The 23,318-nt window shown below is 43.2% G+C and overlaps 1 protein-coding gene across 2 annotated transcripts; it reads left to right on the top strand.

Moving 5' to 3' along the window:
* The first annotated feature begins 7,281 nt into the window (after positions 1-7,281).
* Positions 7,282-23,305, top strand: SMPD4 (sphingomyelin phosphodiesterase 4). 2 transcript variants are annotated; one of them, XM_083873666.1, is made up of 19 exons: positions 7,282-7,376; positions 7,663-7,749; positions 8,412-8,554; positions 8,707-8,782; positions 9,638-9,746; positions 10,348-10,400; positions 10,944-11,095; positions 11,477-11,609; positions 12,226-12,297; positions 15,683-15,772; positions 18,129-18,274; positions 18,707-18,797; positions 19,031-19,131; positions 19,405-19,568; positions 20,236-20,441; positions 21,026-21,259; positions 21,934-22,065; positions 22,210-22,338; positions 22,785-23,305. In XM_083873666.1, exons 1-19 carry the CDS (start codon positions 7,338-7,340, stop codon positions 23,109-23,111), a joined length of 2,484 nt encoding a protein of 827 aa, XP_083729792.1. In that variant the 5' UTR covers positions 7,282-7,337; the 3' UTR covers positions 23,112-23,305. The 2 variants fall into 2 exon arrangements, with proteins under 2 accessions (XP_083729792.1, XP_083729793.1); XM_083873667.1 differs by lacking the exon at positions 15,683-15,772.
* The last annotated feature ends 13 nt before the right edge of the window (positions 23,306-23,318 follow it).

Here is a 23,318-nt window from a genome sequence, read left to right as displayed (position 1 = left end):
CTAAATACAAATGTCAGTACCATGTCTGTAAGCATCTTCATGAAAACTTGTGGTCTCTCACACATTGTTAAGCCAAATTAAAAAAGAAGGTGGACAATAAATGTAAAAGGTTTCAAAGGTGAATCTATACCAGAAGTTGTTCAGTATTCACAGAAGTTTCTTTCATGAGTCTCTACTTCCTGCCTCAGGGGATTTTATGTATTTGTTCTTTTTGGTAGTGTTTTCTGAGGTCCTGTGACTGATCCTCCTTCGTGACCCCACGCAGTTCCCCATTCATGCACACTCCATCGTGCTTGTCAGGCTGAAGCAGCCAATATTTGAGGCTTTCAAGGTTCACCTCCTGGTCACTCACCCCAGCAATCTACATTGATTTCTCTCTTCTTGACTGCCAGGAGCTAAAAACAGCATGCTCTGAGAGCAAATTATTCACATGGTTTATAGAACTGCAGAATCAGAAAGGATAAAGATGAAAGCCAGTTGGCAGACAGCCATTAGTGGGAGAGACATTCTGCTTCCAAAATGTGGCTTTCAAAAGGAAAGTGGAGATTATTAAAGGTATCATTAAATAGATTCCCAGCTCTTTAAGAATGGCAGTATCTAGTTTTAACTGGAAGGATAAAAATAACATGAAATACTGTATCAGTTACAAAACCAACCAGCTACAGCTTATTCCATTCATATTATAGCTCTGAACTGCCTCCCTTCCTAAGGCTATTATTTCTTCTTTATTATAGTTCATTTTATTAAGCGGCTTAGAGCTGTATTTACTTGGGTTTTTTGAGTACTGGGGTTATAAAAGAACCCGGATGCTAAACTAATCCAAGGACATCTTGCCATGGTGACAGCTTGGCAGGTTCCTTGGAAACACTCACCTAACACAAACCTGGCAGATAGAGAAGTTGCCTTTCAGGGACAGAGAAGGAGTGATGACATTCACAGGTACCCAGCACTGTGGAGCAGAGTGTCACTGTCCCTCTGCAGAAGGACAGATGCTTCTCCACCACACTGGTGAATATCCTACAGCTGGAAAGACACTTGGAAATGGGTTGGAACCAAAAGAGGTCTCTGTTCTAAGTGAAAACAGTAATTACCTGACAAATTAAGTTTCTCTCCAGAAGGCCCAGACTGCACAGCTGGAAATGCACGGAATTTAGAGGCTGATTTGGGGCTCTGTAATAAATTCCACATAGAGAGAAGCGTTTAATCAGGAGCCCACTCCTCCCCTCAAGGCTGTGTCCAGGTGCAGGCAAAGGCCACCCCCTCTCTCACAGTGCCCCTGTTCCTCAGCCCCATGGGCAGAACTGCAGCTCATGAGGACGAGGTGACTTTGCCATCAAGGGCACTTTGCAGAAACCTGGTGAACTGAGAAATAGGAACATCAATTTGGCAAAATATAAATAGCAAGCAGAGCTCCTACTGCATGCTTCAAGTGTTAGTTAAAGCTGAGCAATTAATCCTTATCTTACTGCAACAAGGTCTTGTTTTAGATCAGGGAAATTTCCGGAAATGAAAGCAGGGAAATTTCTGGAAGTTAAAGCATAGCCATTAGCTTGAAGTACTATTTCCTTCAAAATCAACAGGAAAAGCTTTTCACAAATGACACAAAGTGTTTTCTTGCCCAGGCTAACATTATTTAAAATCAGAATATGGACCACCAGCAACTAGAATGGAAAATGGTACCTTAAATGTGGCTTTACTTTTCAAAGCCCGATCCCAGACTTCAACCACTAAATAAAAAAGCAAAATTCAGTAATGGTCACCATATGCAGCTTCCTCAGACTCTTGATTCAAGAGTTGCTTTAGCCCCTGCATAATGTATTATATTCACACAGTCTGCCACCAGTACTCATATTTTATCCCAAGTGTTGAAATGCTGAGATTACCTCAATGCCTCAAACTCCTGGATTCATGTGATTACGCAAGAAATCCAGTCTTAATTAAAACCAAATTTTTAGCTTTTCATATGGAGAAGGAAACCTTCAAAATGGGGCTGCCAAAGTTGCAAAACTCCAAGTAGCCATAAACAAGCACAAAATACACTGCTTATTAAAACAGACTATTCCTAAGGTACTCTCAAGACTGGGAGGCAAGCTGGAGCTGGAACTCCTGATGTCATGCAATATCTTAAGCAATCTCTGTCTGCAGAAACCAGGCAGAAATACAACAAATTTGTAAAATTCATTAGGAAAAATGACAATGGATGCCTGAGGATCTGCACACTCAAACTGGGTGGCGATGATGATTCCTCATCCTGCAATGGTTCAATGCTGGCATTGCCTTCACAGGAGAAGCCCCCACATGTGCTTGGTGAGTTAATGTTTTCTCAGACTACACATGAAGTCTCATCTCTAGCCATGTGGAACTCTGACTGACAGCCTCAGCAGGCCTGTGCACGTCAGGAACAGCATAAAGTGGATGTCTGCATGAACTGAACAGCTTTGGAGACAGGAGTTACTTTGGTTGAGTAGAAACACAGTGACAGTTCTGAAAATTCCCCTTTTCTCCTCACCTGTATGAAGCCAGGTCCTGTTCCAGATGGTTTCTCATTAACTGGTAGTCTGGGTTTGTTCCCATCACAGCTGAACTGTCTGGATATTTTCTAATCATTTCACCCATCCCTGATATATCAACACCCAAACAATTCTCCAGCCAAAAGAAAACATTTGACAGATCTTCCCTGTTAGAACACTCCAACCTGTCCTTACAGGAAGAGATTAAATTAATCCTGCAACAGCAACAAGGCCTGGCTATGTTATCAGATGCCTATGCTGTTTCTCTAAATTAAATTGTTTCTAATTTGTCTTTTCCTTTCATTAATCAGCATAATTAAGTTACAGTCATGTTTTCCCAGCTTGGACTTGTTTGCTGCATCTGAATCCGACTTCAAGAGAAGCTGGAGTGTCCCAAAGCTTCTGTTTTTCTCTTTGACGTTCATCAGCTCTATAAAAGATGGCATCTCTCACTACAAACAGCATTTTAAAGGGGAAAAGCCTTGATGTAATACTGCTGAACCCAAACTTCCCATCAATGCCTCTGAATGATGCAGTGGATGCCCCATATGAATTAATTCAAAGGTTTTTAATAGTGCTTTCAGAAAAAAAAGGCTGTGTGAGCTCCAGAGCCAGCACTGTGAGCACCAGAACCAGAGTCTGGTTCATTATTTGTCCTAAATATTTAACCTGAGCATCAGTAACAGTGCAAGCTGGCATTGGAGGATTTAGAAACTCTCTTTTCTTCGTGGATTTTCTGGTAACTGGGTGTTGTATTAACTCAATCTTCCATGCACAAATTGAGTTATTCATCTTTATGACAATTACATTAACTTAATTACCTCTGTAGAGTTTGATTGATGCTCTAGTGATTCCATCAAGGTGACAAAATGTGAGGCTACCTAGGAGAGCTTTTGGTATGGCTGGTTAGTCACTTCTTTCTGTCAGAAACCTCTGACAATGAATAATAAAAAACATAAAACAAGCCCCAAAACATGGAATCCATACTTGAAGAAAACAGCTCAGCCTCCAACTCCCTTAGGAATACTTCTCTCAGGAAAAACATACCAACAACAGACAAAAGCCCTCCTTGTTGCTGTGGTTTAAAGGCAGATTAAATTTGGGAGGAAGGGAAAAAGGAAACCTCGGGAAGTGGCATATCAGAGGAAACCTAGGTAAGGTGACTTTTTGGGACTTTGGTCTTCACCTCTGCAAAATGGGAAAAAATACAGGTACAATCTTGATATATACATGTGAAAATGCTCTGTGTAAGAGGGATAATGAACCTACACCATCGATTTCAGTGGGCTCCAGAACACATCCAACTGTGTTCTGTATGCGCAGTTCTCCTCGGCAGTTCCATTAGTTCTTACAGTAATTTGATACATTTCTCCCACGCAGCTCCCTGTTTGAACAGGTAGCACTGAGCCATGCCCACTGAGCACCTCCAGGGTTGTGCTTCCACATATTCACCAATCCTTTACTTCTTCTTGCATTCTTTCTCCGGTCCTATCACCCGCTGAAAATACACCGAGCTCTACTGTTCCCTTAATTCCTGACACACGTATAAGTTTTACTCATGGCAGAATCTCTGCCATCAAGTCCCAGCAGCTTTTCCTGGAGCTGAAGCAGCTCGTTATCCCCACCTGGAGGACGGAGCGACCCTCAGGAACCCGCGTTCACTCACAGTCAGTCTCTGCCTACAAAGGGACGTGTAAAACACGGCAGGAATTCCAGCCAGGACGCGCGTGGACACATATGTGCACTATAGTTTGGACAAAGCTGCCCTTTTGAGCAGTCAGGAGGTGTGTGTTACCAGTGAGGTCTGCCTTTGCCCTTGAGAAAAAAGAAAAATCACTCTCAGACTAATTTTAGAAGTTTGATAAGGGAGTAAAAAAGGACAATGTCCAGCGCTGGGGTGCTCCTGACCATCGGCCAACGAACACGGCACTACGTTAAGGCAGTGTTGTCTATCTACTGTTACTTTACTAAGGTACATACATATTCATAAGTTTCATGCATTATTCAAACAATCTTGGGAGCTTTTGATGTTGTAGGAACTTTGTTTTGGTTTGGTTTTTCACTCTGACTTATCTGCATGACATCCTGCAGATCAGGTCAATACATTTTATTCCTTTTTGTGTCTCCATCCTGTTGTTTCACACTTCCCTGATAACGAGGAGTTAACAAGTTCTTCTCTGATTCTCCTCGGGTGCTCTGGTTTGTGTCACTGTTGTATTATCTCTTGGAGAGGTCAGTCAGCAGATGTGGGAAACAACATAATTGCTTTACACAGTTCTCTCAGTCACATAGAAGTATTTTAACATTTTATGTTTTGCTAAAGCCCACAGTACAATACATTCATCACACCATTACTTCTATAAGCTACAAGGTGTACACATAGATATAATACATTCATCACACTACTATTTCTATGGGCTATTCGTGCATATTAGAAGAAAAATTATGTTATATTAGCAAGCAGCTAAAAGGGGTTACAAATTGTGCTATATTTGGATACTTACAATCAATAACAACATGTAAAAGCTAATGAATAAATGAGAAAGCAAATATTTTTAGCAGCCTGACTGCTAAATTTGCTCACACAGTGCTCACCCCACTCCAGGATCAGCAAACAATGGTTTGCCTGCCCCACCGAGCCGGGCGTGGCTGTGAGTGCTGGCCCCGGGACACCACGAGGGTTCAACAGATCTCTGAGTATGAAAAGAAAGAAACCCCTGGAGCCCCAAATACGGGTTATGGGAAATTCCCTCGAGGGCAGAGAGACCCTGCAGAGGGACCTCGGTAAATCAGAGGGCTGGGCAATCACCAACCGTATTGTGATAGATGTATTGTATAAATCCGTGTATAAAATATTGTATTAAAATTTTGGACTATTAAAAGCTTCTCAGGGTGTCTCCAGGATTCTAAGGCTCATTGTGCAGCCGTGAAACCACAAAATTTGCAACAGAAATGACAGGGTTGGACTGGAGATGGCCCATTCATCAAGGATGGACTTCTACTTCACACTACTCAAGACCTGATATCAATCTTGGTGGAGGATCCAGAGGATGATCAAATCTGCACCCCAAAGGAAGAGTCCTGGAGGACTCTTGAGACTTCTTTCACACTTATGGGAAACCCTTTCAAAACCTTACTTGGGAATAAAGAAATGCATGAATATTTGGACTTTCAATAGATGTAGCCTCCAGAGAGAAAAACTGTATAAAAGCTGTATGCTGAGAGAGACCCAGCATTCGTGGGCAAGGTTGGATGGCACCCTTGGTGTTGTCACCCTGTCCACCCAGCATTCGATTGATGTTGTCCAATTTTATCATGGCATTTTAAATTGATCTCGGAAAATTGCTAAATAAATTTTGGATTGGCTTCTAATAATTCATAACAGTATGGAATTTAACAAGAGTGATGGATTCTGCACCTAGGGCAGGGCAGTCCTGGCTGTGTGTGTAGACTGGGGAATGAGAGGCTGGAGAGTGGCTGTGGGAAGGGCCCTGGGGCTCCTGGAAAGCTGGATGTGAGTCATCTCTGCCCTGGCAGCCAGGAGGGACAGCATGTCCTGGGGGACATCAGGCTCAGCCGGGCAAGGGAGGGATTGTCCCACTGTGCTCTACACTGAGGTAGCCTCACCTGGAATATTGCGTGACGGTTTGGGCACCCCAGTATAAAAAAGACATTAAGCTATTGGAGAGCGTTCAAACAAGGGGCAGGAGGATAGGGAAGGTCTGGAGGGGAAACCTTACGAGGAGTGGCTGAGGGCACTTTGCTCACCTTGGAGAAGACTGAGGGGAGACCTCACTGTTGTTTCACCATCCTCACCAGGGGCAGTGCAGGGGATCAGCGCAGGCACTGCTCTCATCTCTGGTGACCAGGGACAGAATTGGAGGAAATGGCACAGAGCTGAGCCAGGGGAGGTTCAGGCTGGATATCGGGAGAAGGTTCATCTCTCCCAGAGGGTGCTGAGTGCTGGAAGAGGCTGCCCAGGGCAGCGCTCACGGGTCCAGGCCTGACACAGTTCAAGGAGTGTTTGGATAATGCCCAGGCAGGCCCAGGGTGGGGTTGCAGGGGTGACCTGTGCACCGGCAGGGGCTGCACTCGATGGTCCCTGTGGGTCACCTCCAGCCCGGGTGTTGTGGTTTGAAAGCAAAATGAGTGAGAGGCTCCAAGTCAGAAATACAATTTAATAAGAAGAAAGGTAAAAAGGTAAAATAAAATAAAATAAATGCAATAACACAAAGGAGCACTGGCAGAGTCAGAACACAACCTGAGCAGGGTGGGGGGAGCAGTCCAGGTGAGGGGCTCTTCCTGAAGCAGTGATCCCACAGAAAGGTCTGGGAGCTCTGCTCCTCTGGGAATCCAGTGGCTCAGGGCTGCTTGTCCTGTCCCAAATCCCAGATTCTATCCTGGTGGGAATGCTTGGCTCCTCCCCCTGGGCGGAGCATCTCCCAATGGGATGAGGAGTCGTGCAGTGGCTCCTTGATGGCCCATTAAACAGAGAGAGCTCCTGGAGGGAGTTCCCTGTGAGTCCTGGGCAAGGCATTGATGGGCCATGAGCAGAAGAGCCCAAAGGAGGGACCTGGGAAAACACTGTCCCACCTGGTTCCAACAGCTCATGAAGATGGTGAAAGAATAAATACTTTGTGCACATCCTACACCACAACCCAGGACAGCAGGTTATCCCAGGGCTCCGCCGAGTCCCGCCCTCAGCGCGGGCCGTCTCCATGGCAACGCCGCCGTGACGTCATCAGCGCGGGCCGTGACGCGCAAGGGGCGCGCGGGCGAGGGGAGCGCTGAGGGCTCTGCGGGCCGGGACAGGAGCGGAGCGGCGGCATGGCCGGGCCGCACCTGCAGCAGCCCAGCTTCCTCCTGGTGCGTGTGAGGGCAGCCTCCTCCCGCGGCGGCACAGCCTGCTCCTGCGGCGGGGCGAGCCCGCGGGAACGGGCCGGGGCGGGCCGGGCGGGCAGCGGAGCGCTGTCCCGGTACGCGGGCGCTGTGCCTGCGGAGGCACCCGCGGGTCGGGCCGGGCAGCCTCGGCTGGCGGCGGGAATGCTGCGCCGGAGCAGCGCCGCTGGGGGGGATTTTAGCTCGTCGTGGCCGCGGTAAGTGCCGTCCTGCCCGGCAGCTGTGATGAGGTTTCCCTTGTGGTTTGTCACAGGCCACGCTGAAGGCGGATTGTGTCAACAAACCGTTCGCGCAGAGGTGCCACGATCTGGAGACCATCATCGAGGAGCTGCCCGCCAAGGTGAGCGCTCTCTGCTCGTTCACAACCTCGCTGCTTGCCCAGTTTCAGGGAAATTGGGTTGTTATATTACTGTTTTCTTTGTTCCTGTTTATTTTACCAAGGACAAACTGTCTGGAACGGGCTGCCCAGGGAGGTGGTGGAGCCACGTATGAGTGTTCAGGGAAGGGCTGGATGTGGCACTCAGTGCCATGGTCTGGTTGACACGGTGGTGTTTGGTCACAGGAATGGACTCGATGATCTCAGCTCTTTTCCAGCCTAACTGATTCTGTGATTCTGAGTTTTGGGGGTCTCCAGTGAAACAGTGGGAATCCCGTGTTGCCAAGAATTAAGAACCTTTTCTAGTCATTAAAGGGTTGTTTCATTTCACCTCCCTTCAGTAATACCTTTCAGTCTCAGTTTAAAAAGAAAACTTGTTTTCAAAGTATGGCAAATAACTGCAAGTGATGCTGATGGGCATTGTTACAACTTCAGTAGGATCAGAAATCAAGGTAGGTCTCCCATGGTTGCCATGCTAAAATGCAATGTTTAAATGGATGATTTGCCCAGTGATAATCCAGACACAGCCATAAATAAATGGCAGACATGTCTTTGTGTGTTTGCAGTAGAGATTGTCCAAGTAAGGAATTGTGCACATTAATTCTTTGTGTCTGTTTTCCCTGAAGGAACTCCATGGCATCTTCCAGTGGCTGGTGGAGAGCATCTTTGGCAGCCTGGATGGGATCATCGTGGGCTGGAATCTTCGCTGCTTGCAAGGAAGAACAAATCCTAATGAATATTCTGTGGCTTTGGATTTCCTGGATCCCAGGTAAACTTACTCATTTCAGCACAGATTAAGAAATGAATTAGTGAACAAATGACCAGTGTTTGACCTTTTTCCATTGTGCAAACCCAAGTTCACAGAGGTGAGGCTGCAGAGGTTATTGACCACAGGATTCACTTTCTGGTGCTTGTTTGCAGTGGCCCGATGATGAAGCTGGTTTACAAACTGCAAGCAGAAGAGTACAGATATGATTTCCCAGTCTCATATCTTCCAGTGAGTAACTGAATACTTTGTAAGAAGGGAATGTAGTTGTTGGAACTTTGCATGCATTTTGTACCTACATTTCAGTATAAGCCAAGGTGGAGCCTCAGTGCCCCAGGTTTAGAGCAGACCCATTTCTTGAAATGGCTCCTGGAGGGGGAGAGTTCCCAGCCATAAAATCTCTAGGAGATTGTGGTTCTCAGCAGCTGGATATGTGTGTTCAGCCAAGAAAACTGCACTGGGATTCTTACTCTGTCCACAGAGAGAGCTCTGTGGTTATTAGTAGCTGCAGGATTGAAAACAGTTTTCTAAACCTACCACAGAGCAGCGCCTTCCCTGCCTGTGCTGTGCCCCTGGGTTGGAAGTCTGACTGCTATCCTGGGTATGAAATCACATTTCCAGCAAAAGTGTTCATCTGCAGAGTTGTTTCACTGTGTTTCTTCCATTGCTACCACCTACATGCTATCTAGAAATTGGTTCAGATAGTCCTACAGGTTTTAACAAAAGGAAACCTCATTTAAATATATGGTAATTGCTGGTCCACAGTTCAATTACCTGGACAAAACCAGCAGCCAAACACCAATACTCTGATACTCCCACTCCAACTGGGAAAGTCACAGTGACGGCTTTAAAAAAAATTATTGAATTTAAATGAAAAAAAGTACTGAATACTTGTTTTCAGAGAGAAAGTTAAGAGTTCTCTGAAGACTCTGCATTTGGGCAGGGAACTGCTGCAATGCAATAAAATCCCACTGAGCTGAATGTAGAGATCATCCAGAATGCTGGAATGCAGGATCTCACTGTCTGAAAACATACTTTGCAATATGCTGAGTAGCCAGATGAATGTTTTGTTACTCTGCCTTTCAGGGCCCTGTGAAGGCTTCAATACAAGAGCAAGTCCTGCCAGAATGCTCTTTATACCACAACAAAGTCCAGTTTCCTTCAGCTGGTGGTTTAGGTTTGAATTTGGCTCTTAGTATCCTTTTCATCGTTGGGTATCTAATTTTTTTTAACTATCTAAAACTCAGAGATGGTGAGTGTTTCTGTTCTACATTTATTGTGTATGTGGGGTAAATCATGGTCATGCTGAAGAGTTTGGGCTGATTAGAAACATTTAGATTGCAATTTAAAACAAACGTGTCCTCTTATAAACCCTCCTTGGAGGAATTTCTGGCCTTAATCAAGTCAACAACAAAATTTCCAGTGTTTCTCAGTAGAGCCTGTATTTCACAATTTTTGTTTTAGTAACTACTTGTAATTTATGCAATATGGTAGGAAAAGGGCATGTTCACTTTGCAGCTGGAATACTTTTGGAAACAGTGTAGCTGTAGCTGTGCTGGTTTCGGTTTGAAATAGTCAGATGTGCCAAGAGTACACAATTGAGGTTGTCCCACAGAGAACAATCGCAATTACCAATGTTTCAGTCATCTGAAAAGCAAGAAGCCAAGGCTGAATTTGCTCAAAAGTTCTAGCAAGGTACTTTAGACAAAGTACAAATGTAGTGTCTATTCAGCATCACCCAATATCTAACAGCTGTACTTGATTTTATTATGTGATCCTTAACTCTGCTCTTCCAGATCCATTTGAATATTACATGTTCTACTTTGCAATTAGTTTGATTACACAGAAGGTAAGTACCTTTCACATTTCTTCACTTAAAATAGTACTGGCCTTTCTCCATAATGCTCTGAGAACCTGCTGGGGTGCTGTGTAGCTAAATTAAGGGGAGTTTCATCTGCTCTGTTGGAATTTGTTACTGCATTGCTTCACTTGATGATCCAAGACTGGATAATAAACAAAATACCTGCCTCGGATACACCAGTGATCAGTCTCATGCCAACGAGGAGCAGGCAATGGATTCCAAATAGTTTCTTTCCCCCTGTATCCAACAAGGGCTTCTCTATAGTCAGAACCACAGCTTGGTGCTGTGGGGTGTGGTTTTTTGGTTCCTCTGCCTGTTGTTACCTCTCTTGTGCTTGGTTACAATCATTGCTACAGAAGCCCTTCTCTTACAGCTCATTTTCCTTTGCTCCAAGGGGCCTTTCCTGCCAGTTCGCCCTTTCTAACCACTGGGCTTCTGCTTTTTTATGCTGAGGGGTTCTGCCATCACCCCCCAGCAGCAGCCTAAAGCAGCAGTGTTTAACTCCAGGCATTTCCTGTGTGTCTGTTCCAGAACTCACCTGTCACCCATCATGTCAGCCCTTCCAACAGTGCTTATTTCATCCTGGTGGACACCTACCTCAAGTGTTTCCTGCCCACAGAGGGAAGTGTCCTTCCCCCACCTTCTTCAAATCCTGGAGGAGCTATCCCTTCCCCTACTCCCAGGTAATGGCTACAGGGTCAGGGGCAAGCTGTGGGCACAGTGCAGACAAAATATGGCTTGTTGGAACAAAATCAAACAAGTAGAAAACACCTCCACACTTCCATCTGTTGTACTTATTACATAGGAACAGTGATACAGTGTTTGGTTATAGTTGAAGTGATTAATAATTACAGGAAGTTGCAGAAATTTGAAATGTGTAATCAATTGAAATTTTGAAAAGAAGTTTGAAATGTAATCAATTACGCAGTTTGAAAGACTGTTTTAAAGAGTATAAAATACTGGCTTTATAAAATACCCATTAAAAGCAGCGATACATCCCCACATCCCCCTGTACTGCCCAGAGCCTTCCTGACTTGTGCATTTCCCTGCATTTGTCCCCAAAGGTCCCCAGCAGTGCCTTTCTCCTCCTATGGCATGCACCACACCAGCCTGCTGAAAAGGCACATTGCCCACCAGCCCTCTGTGAACGCTGACCCAGCCTCCCAGGAGATCTGGAGGTCAGAAACACTGCTTCAGGTACGTTGCATTTAAGGAAGAAAACGCCCTGCAATGTTTTTTTTTCTGCTCACTGAGGCATCTCTTCTTTTTAAAGCAGAGGCAGGTCAGTTTGCTTTAGCTTGGTTTTGGAATTGAGCAGTGCAGCTGCTGCTTCCTGTTAATGCAACAAAGAACCACTGTGAAACTGTTAAGTTGTAGCTTAGAAAGGCACTTAATATCTTTTCTTAGACTGAGGCTCTAATAACTGATCTCAGACGTTTGAGGGTTTTTTTTCTGAAAAAGTTTCTGCACCTGGTTTTCTTTTTTAAATCTTAGATCAATTCTATGCAAAGGCAAAGTTTGAACATAGCCAATTTGGTTTTGTTCATTGTCAAGGGAAGGAAAAGAAAATCTGGATTTAGCAGTTATTCTGAAACAAATTCCTACATTGTTGCTGAGCTGATTGATGGCTGGCAGGTGCCAAGAGTTTTTCATCTCAGCCACTGGCATGATAACCTGAAACATCTTGGATAGGTGCTGTCTATTTACCAGTACAGTTTAGTTTTCAAGTTATATACTGTGGTCTTACTTATCTTCTGACTGACAGGGTGGCATTATTTCTCTTTCCCTAGCTGAGAAAATATTTGTTTTGCAGATCTTTGTTGAAATGTGGCTTCATCATTATTCTCTGGAAATGTATCAGAAAATGCAGTCCCCTCATGTCAAGGTAATAGTTTGTTCTGCACTCGTGAACATCACCTGGTGATTGAGCTCTTACCTTGGGGTAAACCTTCTATTCTGTGCAGAACTTTGTTTTGTGTATTGGTCCAAAGGAAAGAAAGAACTTACCAGAGTATCTACATAAGTGTGCCAGAGTTGATAATCCAGTTACAAGAATGTTGTGAATAAGTGTGTCATCCAGATTTGCCTTCATTGCAGAAGTTGTGTTAGTTTTGTTCTGGTTTTTGTTTCTTTTTTTTTTTTGTTCAAGATGAGTTTGTGGGATGGTCACAACAATCTGAACATCAATATCAAAAGTGCTAATGATTGAAAAGATGCCACTATAAAACCATTGTGTTAAATCCCACTGGAGCAACATGACTGCTAAAAATAGCTAAAATTGATTTCCAGCAGAGATAGCAACCGTTACTGAAATACCAATTAGTAATTTCTAACATCTGTAACCATTTTTAGCCTAAATCCAAATTAAAAAAAAAAATCTTGTTAAACTGCCATTTTTATTGTTTCATGTTCCAAAATATGCTTTTCACCATAATGGTGTCAGAAGCATTTCTGTAGCTACAGAATTTGGATTATCTGACAACTCTTGCCCAGATAATGCATTGTTGTAAGCAGTTTGTGGTGGCCTGTTCAGTAACAAACTACTGCATGTAAGGAGTAAGTAAGTGTTGGGGAGGCTAAAACTGAAGGCATTATAAATGTAAAGGGAATTTGAAGGAGAAAATGTTGATCCTCTGAATTCTCTCTGGGTCACAGTGGGACTTTCATAGAAGGGGAGAGAAATAATAAAAGCTACTCAGGATTTATTCCTGTGTGGAAGTGCAATATGAGAGTTGATTGAAAAATTCTAATCCTTCACTCCACAGGATATGAAATAAAACACATTTATATTTTGCTAGGGAAAAAACATTGGAGAGCTGAAATGTGATGGGTTTTGTCTTTCATTCTCAAAGTTGAGGTCAAAATGCAAACTCACTAATGTTGCAAAGTCTCCACTTGGGACTCCCAGCAGCATGGCTGTGCACCTGTGATGGAAAGGCTTTGCTTGAAGTACCTTTGGTCTGTCTGTCTGTCCAGTCTCTGTGCATCAAGCGCTGTGCTTAGGCCAGAAATGATGATTGCTTTAAACTTCTCTCCTCTGTTCACCCTCTGTATTTCAGATGTTCTCTTCTAGCACTAGGGAGCAGCAGTTGCAGACAGTGACTCTCCCCGTTATGGTGGAGTAGGGCCTAGGTAGAGCTTTCAGTTCTCTGAAATCAGCACTTCAGGATCCTCCACGAGGTGTGTTGAGCCACAGCCTGAGGCCATAACTCCCTGATGGTATTTTAGTTTCATCCTTGATGGGAAGTAATCATGGACATGTAAAATAGGAAGTCTTCTCTTTGGGGGGGGGGTGGAAGAGTGGAATGGGGCACTGGAATTGCCCATTAGATACATAAGTGGATGAAAGATCTCTCTTGCAGGACTGAGGAAAGGTTCCAGGTCAGGTGGGGGCAGGACTGTTCATGGTCTGTGATGCTTAAACTGAACTTTGTAGACTGGATGGGCTGAAGAGAACAGTCTGCCTTGTAGCTCCTCAGATGAGGAAATAGAACATCCAGAAGTGTAAGCTCTGTTTTAACACAAGCATTAAAGACCTTGATTGGAAACCCAAGATGATCCTATACCTTATTCTTAAAATTATTGATAATTATGCAGGTTCTCTTGATTCCATTTAGCCTTCTGTGTGTTTGTGAGGAAGGGTAATTAGTGAGCATTCAGTCCTGGATCTGGAGCTGTTTGCCCATCAATGGTTTGAAATGGCTGCATGTCTGTATTGGAAGGTGGGATGAGGTTCTGCAGAACTTGCTCACTCTGTCCAGCAGCCAGATTTGTTTGTTTTCATGGGCCAAGACAGATGTCCTTGAGAAGGGAGAGTTATAGATTTTTCCTTAAGCCTTGGTAATGTCATCACAGACTTCCCTTTATAAGTAGAAGGCAGTGGAATGGGAATGAATAGTAAATAATTTCTTTGGAGAAGATACACATTACAACTTTGAATTCTTTTTGGGTCTGCTGGGAACCTGAGGTTGATGCTATTTGCTATGCTGTCACTGTTTTCCCTTTTAATTCATCTATTTTCCAATTCTTTTGTCTGTTTGTTTTTTCTCTCTCTGATGATCTAGAGTCCAAGTGTGCAGCATCTTTTTTCCTATTCCCTCCTGCTGTTCCACAAGAAACGCTTAAAAAGAAGTAGTTTGATCAAACTTTATGTCATGCTTCCTGACCTTCCAATGCCAGGTGTTCAGCCCCCAGCACTGCATGTGGAACACCCATTAAAATCTAGGGGGTTGCAGATTCCTGTGGCAGGGCAGTCAGTTTGGGAGCAGACAATATGCCCAAGCTCCTGCAGTAACAATCCTGCCACTCTGAGGGTGTGAAACCAAAAGCTGCCAAACTGACAGCAGAGGAGATGGGCTAGATGCTGTTTAAAGACAGCAGAGGTGTGATCTGGAGAGTTAGTTTAGATGCCTGACCACAGTCATTGGGGTCTGTGTAGTGTACATTTTTTGTTTTATGTTTTTTTTCATTAATTTCATACATGTGTGTCACTGTTGCTACAGTATCCTCTTCACTGTCACAGTCAGAAAATACTGGTCAGCTTGTTCCTTCAAGAAGGGATCTGGCTGAGGCTTGCAGAGACTTCAGTGTTATGGCAAGATACCCTTTGCTTCAGTATATAGCACTGTGCTAGGTGTGTCTATGCCTTTTTAGATGTGAAATGTTTCCTTAACAACAAAAGTAATGTCCTCTTTTGAGGAAATTCACAAGACCTGCAGCCTTACCAAATGGCCTTTAAGTAGAGAGAAGACACAGGTTTTGTCTGGACAGGAAAGTCCAATTTGAGCTTCTTCCTCATACAAACTGTGCTTCTCCAGCAGAACAGAAAGACATGGCAAAGTTTTCAAAATAAATGTAAAAAAGCTTGCAGAATATTTCTCTCTTACTCCATTTAATAAAACACTGTAACAGTGTGTAAATCCTTGTTGCTGCAGTTGAATTCGCTTCTGAAATGGGGAATTTATTTGGCAAAAGCTTCATAGCCCCCACCAGTCTGTGCTCTGAGTGCAGCAAAGAGAACAGTCACTTTTTTGACACCTGCTCCAAGTTGATAAAGGGTCAGAAATACTGTGGAATCAATCTACTGAACACCAGAAAAAAGAGGATACTGTGGCTGCAGTTGTTATTGTGATATGTTGTCCCTGACTGTATTTGTGATGTTCATTTTTCCCCCCACCCTTCTTCCTTGGGCTCATTCTCACTTTTTTTTTCTCTTGCTCTCTTCTCTCCTTTTTTCCCTCCCCCCTTCCTTTTTGTTTCTGTTGTCTCAGCTGGAGGTTCTCCACTACCGACTCAGTATCTCCAGTAAACACCACGGTAGTCCTGCCCAATCCAGCTACCAGGCCCTCCACGCATACCAAGTATTACCATCTTTTCATTTTGTTTCCTTTTTAAAAATCTCGTTCCATCATATAATCTGCCAAGTGTATTGGTGCTGGCTGTACAGCAGCTTCTTCTGCCAAGGTGTGGTTTTGTAATTTGAGAGCACTGCCCTGAAATTCACCAAATTGTTCAGTGAAACAGATACTGAGAGATATCACAAAGGTCATGGAGAAAAGAGTTAAACTCTTGCGTGTTATGGTCATGGAGAAAAGAGTTAAACTCTAGCATGTTATGAGGACTAATTGGAAACTCTGTTTCTAGAAATGCATTCTTGCAATGTAAGACTTACCAGCTATGCTGTTTTTTGGCACCAAAGCTGTCTTCACCAGTGGCAGATTTCTGCCTCTCACACAGTAGTCATTTAAGCAAACCTTGCGTGGAAGAAAAGATCAGAATTTGCATGGCTGTCACCCAGATTAAGGTAGGTAACATCTGGGGGTTTTTAAGCCAAGGAAATGTCATTGGATAATACTAAATTTGTGGTGGCAATGTCAACTTGACTGTCCACTTCTGCAAAAGCACAAGTGGTACATTTGCAGATTGTTCAGGAAATGTGCATGCAAAAACATTCCTGTTGGAACAGATTGCTGATTCCTCTTTCCTTACTTCAGCCCTTTATTCATTGGGTCTTCATTTTGGGCATGGGAGGGCTAAGCTTATGTACTATAAAGCTCTTTAGCACTACATGGCATTTCCCTGCTCTTTAATCCTTTTTTTGTTTTGTTTTGTTTCAATTAAGTGCTATAATATCTCAAGGTGCTGTTTAGAAAGGAACATAGAAAGTTCTACTTTAAATCTTTTTTACTGTTACATTTATTTAATTACTGTATTAAGGATTGAGAATGGCACACATCCATCCTGTACGAAAAGGTTTGACAACAGAAACACTTGTGGGGAAAAGTAGTTTTTAAACCAGTGACATTCATAATGGTGGTGATCCAGGCTAAGAGTAAATTGTAAGAACTGCTATGTGGAAAAACTACTGACATCACCCAAGTGATGCATTGAAATAGGGTAGTTTTGTAAATTCCAAAGGTACCTTCAAGGGGGGCTTGGGATTTTTAAAATTACACTCTGTAGCAGAGTACTTAACCTCTCTAATTGCTGGGGAGATCCTGGTCCAAACTCCAAGAAGTCTTAGAGTTGTCCATTCTTGCATAAACTCATCAGGACTGTAGAAAATGTGCTGATACAAGTTGGAGCTGTCAAAAACCAGCCCAGTCTTCATTAGAACTGGTCAAGGTTTATCCCTGTGTTAGAAGAGTCTCAGGTCTGGCTGCACTACAGGACTGTCATGGAGCCTGGAGTGAATGTCACAGTGTATTCAAAATCCTAAGGAGTGTAAAAAGAACTGCTTTGCCTCAGGCATTGCCGAGAAAGGACATAAAGACAGACACAGACACACACTCCCTGCCTCAAGCACTGGAAACTTCCTGCAGCTCATCCAATACACCTTTCCAGCACTTCCCATTGTATTTGCAGCTGTAACTTACATTTCATGTATGTTATTCTTCTCAGCTTTGGTGAAACAGAATACAAATCTGAAAATCTGCCTTCACTGGTGGATTGAGATCAGTTCACTACTCAAGCAGATGACAGCAGCAGAGGAGTGAGTGCTTTGGCTGCACATTCTGCAGCAGACCCACCCAGGAGAACCAGCAGGTCTTTGCCTCCTTCACCTCCCTGCTCCTTAGTAACATCACTGTGGTAGGAAACATCAAACACTCCATTGCTCCTTAGTAACATCACTGTGGTAGGAAACATCACTCCTTGTGCTGCTCTCACCCAGGCTACTTCTCCCTCTGAGGATTTTAGAACCAACAGGATCTCCCAGGACTGGAAACAGTTCAAACTCTGACTGTAACTGTCTAGGGTTATTCTCTCCTGTAAGGCTGATGAGTACCAGCATAGGAAGGAGAACTCAGTAGAGCCAGCCATGAGCATAAACAAAGGACCTGCTGTGCTTCTGCAGCAATGAACTTACAGCCATAATGAAAGGCTGAATGTTCTTTTTTCAGAAAGGGGTAAGTCAACATCTACAAGTTATTCTGTCCTTTAAAGCTAGCCCAGAATTCAGTGCATTAGAGTGCTGTAGATAACTTTCCTTACAATCCAAATATGCTGCTGTTTCTTAGTGAACTGGTGGCAGAAGATTGATGCAGCTTGTCCTGGGGAGCAAACCTGTCCAAAATCAGGTGGCACCAAACTATGGTGAAGAGCCTAGAAGGAAGAGAGCATTTCCTGTATTTCAGTCTAAGAATATAATTTTCCTGAATTCCCTGAACATTTAGCAAATTACACTCATTAGTTGCTTCTCTTTTGCTTTGAATCCAGGAATCATTCAAGCCCACTGAGGAGCACGTGCTCGTGGTGAGACTGCTTGTGAAACATCTGCATGCTTTCAGCAACAGCCTGAAACCAGAGCCCCTCTCCCCTTCAGCCCACTCCCACACTGCCAGCCCACTGGAGGAGTTTAAAAGGTTGGTGCATGAGCATGTCTCTGAAACGTATAGAACTGAAAAGCTGAGCTTTCTCCATGAAAATCTCAGCTTTCTCTGAGAGGTTGAATTATGCTGTTTTGATACTAAATACAGAAGTCCATCATTAAAAGTACAGGAGAGCCTCTGGGGTGGGGGCAGCTTCAGCAGCAGCAGCAACTATTGCACTAATCTATAGAGAAAAGAAAATGCTACCAGAGGATTCTGGTCAAGGTTAGTTTAGTATTGGTATTTAATAATTTGAGTTGAAATCAAATGGCTTGAAGGGGTTTCAGTTTAAAGAAGAGGAAATTTTGCTCAATTCTTTCTCTATTTGCATGTGAAAGTATGTTGGGTTGTTGATAGGGTTGGGTGTTTTGTTTTTAAAATTTGCTGCCAGTTTATACATGTGAATGTCTTTGAAACTTTTCGCAGGGTGGTGATTCCTCGGTTTGTCCAGGAGAAGCTTTATATCTTTCTGCAACACTGTTTTGGCCACTGGCCTCTGGATGCCTCTTTCAGAGCAGTATGTACCTGCTTTTCCACCTAAGTCTGTACTCAACAGAACTAGTTATTAGTTATTAGAACTAATTATTAGTTATTGCTGTTTAGCAGCTGTTTCTTGGTCCTTACATCTCTCTTTCCTCGACCAGTGGAATTCTTTATATAACAAATGTAAAAATAAACAAAAACCCCTTCCTGCCTTCCTTTCCAAAAAATTATTGGTGCTCATGTGGGTTTATGTGTGATCTTGTTTAGGTTCTTGAGATGTGGCTGAGTTACCTGCAGCCCTGGAGGTACGCGCCTGAAAAGCCGCCACAGAGCACTGAGCCTTTGCCCCGCAGCGTCCCGGAGAAATGGTGAGGAGGGGAGCAGCTGGGGCTCAGCTGAGCCAAACCCCAAGGAGATCCTGAGTGAAACAGCAGCATTTCAGGAGCACCAGCCTGAATTCAGTTCCTATATAAGACTAGAGAATGATTTCTTAGGACAGCAGTTTTTGTTTTGAGAGTATTCTCTTGTCTCGGTGGAAATTAACCATCTTTCCAGAGACAATATAAAACATTCCCTTAGTGGAATGTTTTTGGTAGAAGACAAAATAACAGTTTTTTAAATTCCTGTACTCACTTTGGCAGGGCTTCCTTCATTCAAGAAAACCTGCTCATGTACACCAAGCTGTTTGTGGGATTTCTGAACAGAGCTCTTCGGACAGACTTGGTCAGTCCAAAAAATGCCCTCATGGTGTTCCGGGTAGCCAAGGTCTTTGCTCAGCCCAATCTAGCTGAAATGATCCTGAAAGGTAATTCATATTTTGGATTATTTTGACATCTTGTGCTGTCCTGTCTCAATCTTTCTTCACAACAGTTGTATCTCATCTCAGAAGCACTGAGATGAGTGGACTTCTCTCCCATTTTTCATGCTATTTTGCCATTTAAAAGTCTGCCTTCACTAATGTGTCTCAATTGGTTTAGTAAGTCTATAGTTGTCTTCTAATCACCATAGATTGCATTCCACAATTTTTCTTTAAAGAATAAAGAACTCAATTACAATTGTCAGGTTTTCTTACACTTGTATTACTTCATTTTATATTTCAGGATTTAAACTTTATATATCTCTGAAAGTCTCTATACTTAGTAAGAGTCATGCATGCATTTCAGGATAATTGGGATATAGTGGATTTGGGAGTGATGAGGTTTGACAAGTATCAATGTCTGGAGTGCATTTCTCCACTGCCTTTTGTTGAAAAATGTTACAACCTTAAAATGCTGTTGTGTATGGTTTGCATTAAATGCACACTGACATTTTCTGCTCTGGGCAGAGAGAAGTAAATAATGACCAGTGATTAAAGCTTCCTTCCCCTTAGAACTCTCTCTAAATAAAGTTGCCTAGCAGCCTTAAGGCAGCTGGACCTTTCCCAGCAGGACCAGTATTATGTAACCACCTCCACTGCTTTTTTCAAATTCCAGGGGAACAGTTATTCCTGGAGCCAGAACTTGTTATTCCCCACCGCCAACACCGACTTTTTATGAGCCCCACTCTTGGTGGGAGTTTCTTGTCATCCCGGTCTCCAGCTGTTACAGATGCCTCATTTAAGGTGAAGAGTCATGTTTACAGCCTGGAAGGACAGGACTTCCAGTATAAACAGATGTTTGGTGCAGAAGTCAGGAATTTGGTAAGCAGCAAGCTCCTTGTCACCTGCCTTTCTACTGTGACAGATGTTTTCTCAGTGCTGAGCATCCATAGCAGGAAAAATTAGGAGTGGGAAACTTCACACCCTGCATTACAGAATAATTTAGTTTGCTGACAGTTAACTTCTGGACCCTGAGGGGTCTCAGTCCAGCACAGCTGTAAAAATCTTCTTTTTTGATAAATAATAAGTTAATGTAACAGTTTGCTGCCTTGGAGCAGTATATGGTATTTCCTCTCAAACATGCTTACTGTGATCTTCTGATTGATCAGTACCTACCAGCAAGTCAGACAAAAGCAACAGGAAAAAGGGAAAAAAGCAGCTGAAGAACTTCAGCAGCACTGAGGTTTCTTAAATGCTTCAACAGGACTGCCTCTGCCCTATTGGAAATCCAGCTAACAGTCAGGACAAATCAATATGCACTAAGGGAGTGAGTTTGCTGGGATTGCTCTTTCAGCTATCAAGGCACAGTTTTATCCATGTATTGACACTTAGTAGTCCTTTATCTTTGTACCACACAATTTTTGTTTTGTTTTGTTTGGTTTTTTTTTTGTTTTGTTTTGTTTTAGGTGTTAAAACTGGCCCAGTTAATTTGTCAGGCACAGCAGACAGCAAAGTCCATCTCAGACCATTCTGCAGAGACAATGGCCAGCCAGTCCTTCTTCTCGTGGTTTAGATTCACACCATCTGAGGTGAATGGTTCCTACACAGGCAATGACCTTGATGAAATTGGGCAGGACAGCATCAAAAAAACAGATGAATATTTAGAGAAGGCACTGGAATATTTGTGCCAGATCTTTAAGGTTAGTAACATCTTTCTAAGAACTTGAGTAGCAAGAACAAGAGTCAGGATTTGTCAAATGTTCGTCTGTGTCTCTTGTATTTTGTGGGGTCACAGAGCTGGCCAGAGACCTTGCTAATAAATTCTAACATCTTCTCAGCTTTACCTGCTTCAAAACTATTTTCAATGTAGATGGAATTAGGTGTTCTGAATTTCTAAGTAAAGTAAACCTACTTTAAGTTACCACTCTTTGGGACTGTATAATTTATATCAACCTGATTATACCAAGCCTGTCCTGTTTCCAAATGGGCAATTTAAAAAACTTTCCAGTGTCTTCTAAATGTAGAGCTGTAAAAATACAACTGCAGCAATGGATGAACTGTTAAACTTATAAATAACAGATTAATTTCTCTGCAGCTACACTCCCTTGTACAGAATTGCTGTAGGAGACTGCTCTTTGATACTTCCTGCGAGCTAAGGGAGATATAAACCAGAGCACTTCTCTAGAATTCGATAAGCACAGACAAATCTGGAGAGGTTTATCTCATTTTAATGTCTAACTGAGGTGCTATTAAGCAGTTCTTGGTATTGGAGCTGGCTATCAAAGACTTCCAATGCTAATGAGTTTAAGTGAGAAATAAACTAAATAGGGAATGGATCAAACACCTGCTTTAGAACTGTGTTATTCTTGTGTAGCTGAGTGAAGCCCAGCTGACCCAGATGATGATGAAGTGTGGGACAGCTCAAGATGAGAATGGCAAAAAACAGCTTCCAGACTGCATTGCAAGTGAGAATGGCCTCATCCTTACACCCCTGGGCAGGTACCAGGTGAGAGAAAAACAATTCCTTATCACTCCCTAGGTTGTTCTTGGAAAAACAAGCTCTCCTGTGATGAAGAGAAATGTAACTTACCCAGGGCTAAGAGAGGTTCCAGTAAAAAGGTGTTTCAGGTGTTTGTTCTCCCATTTCCAGATCATCAATGGCCTACGGAGGTTTGAGCTGCAGTACCAGGGGGACACGGAGCTCCAGCCCATCCGCAGCTACGAGAACGCGGCTCTGGTGCGGCTGCTGTTCCGCCTGTCCTCGGTGCTCAACGAGAGGGTGAGCACAGCCCTGCCTGCCCTGGGCTTTCCCCTGCACCTTCCTCTTCTGTGCTCCACCTCTGCCTGTTATCACACCTCAGCCCTTACTCCTTCTTCATTGTGCTCTAGATGGCATTTCCTTTTAGTGTGAGGCCTGGTCTCTACCTGTAATTCTGTTTTTCCTACACATAACATTGCAAATGTGATGTATTAAGGGACTCATGGTTGATGAACAGTGAGTGGAGTAACATTCAGAATGAATTATTCTAAACAGGAAAAGCAAATTGTTTTCTTAGTGCAGGCTTGCCTTGTGTTTTCATACCTAAGACAGTTCTGCTGTTTAAAAGTGCAGTTTGATCCCATTGCCTATAATCCTCATTCTCTAAATGAAGAAAATCATTAAATAAGTTACTTTATGACAGAATTTGCAGGAGGATACTAACTCTTAAATGCATCTTCCCTCAGTTTGCTGATCAGATGGAAGTGCTTTGCTCCAGGGATGATTTTGTTGGCAGACTGTGTCGCTATCATCTGACCAACCCCCAGCTCATACAGAAAATCAGGTACAGCCCTGTGGTGAGGGACAGAACGAGCCACAACTGGGGACCCAGGATCAGCCTGAGGTTTCTGGCCAGCTACAGGACTCTGATTTCTCTGCTGATGATCTACTTCCTTGCATCCTGGTTTCATGTTGGGCCAGTTGGCTGCACATTCATTATCCTAACTGGATATTTTCTGTATGTTGTAATAATGACTTTCTTCTTTGAAGGATGGAAACCACATGAACACTAGTTTCCTCTTCCTGGCCTGCAAAAATAAATCTAAGGATGAGCCTGGGATTCCATGACTAAAATGTTTTAACTATATCAGATCTTCATAAAGTATTTTTAATACTAAAGTTAATGGAGTTTTGTAAACATTGATGTGGCTTTGTAGAAATAATCAATGTAAATTTTATTTTTATAAAAGTATTCCTGTAGACTCCAGTGAATATGTTGT

This window comes from Zosterops lateralis (genome assembly GCF_965231275.1).
Source record: "Zosterops lateralis genome assembly, chromosome: 17".
NCBI lineage: Eukaryota > Metazoa > Chordata > Aves > Passeriformes > Zosteropidae > Zosterops > Zosterops lateralis.
The sequence above is the reverse complement of the archived record's forward strand: the minus strand, read 5'-3'. Positions and strand labels throughout refer to the sequence as shown.

Coding starts and splice junctions, on each gene's coding strand:
- SMPD4 (XM_083873666.1), top strand. CDS start 7,338: ATGGCCGGGCCGCACCTGCAGCAGCCCAGCTTCCTCCTG. Junction 10,401..10,943: donor TTAGTTTGATTACACAGAAG/GTAAGTACCTTT, acceptor TGTCTGTTCCAG/AACTCACCTGTCACCCATCA. Junction 19,569..20,235: donor AGCTGAAATGATCCTGAAAG/GTAATTCATATT, acceptor TTCAAATTCCAG/GGGAACAGTTATTCCTGGAG.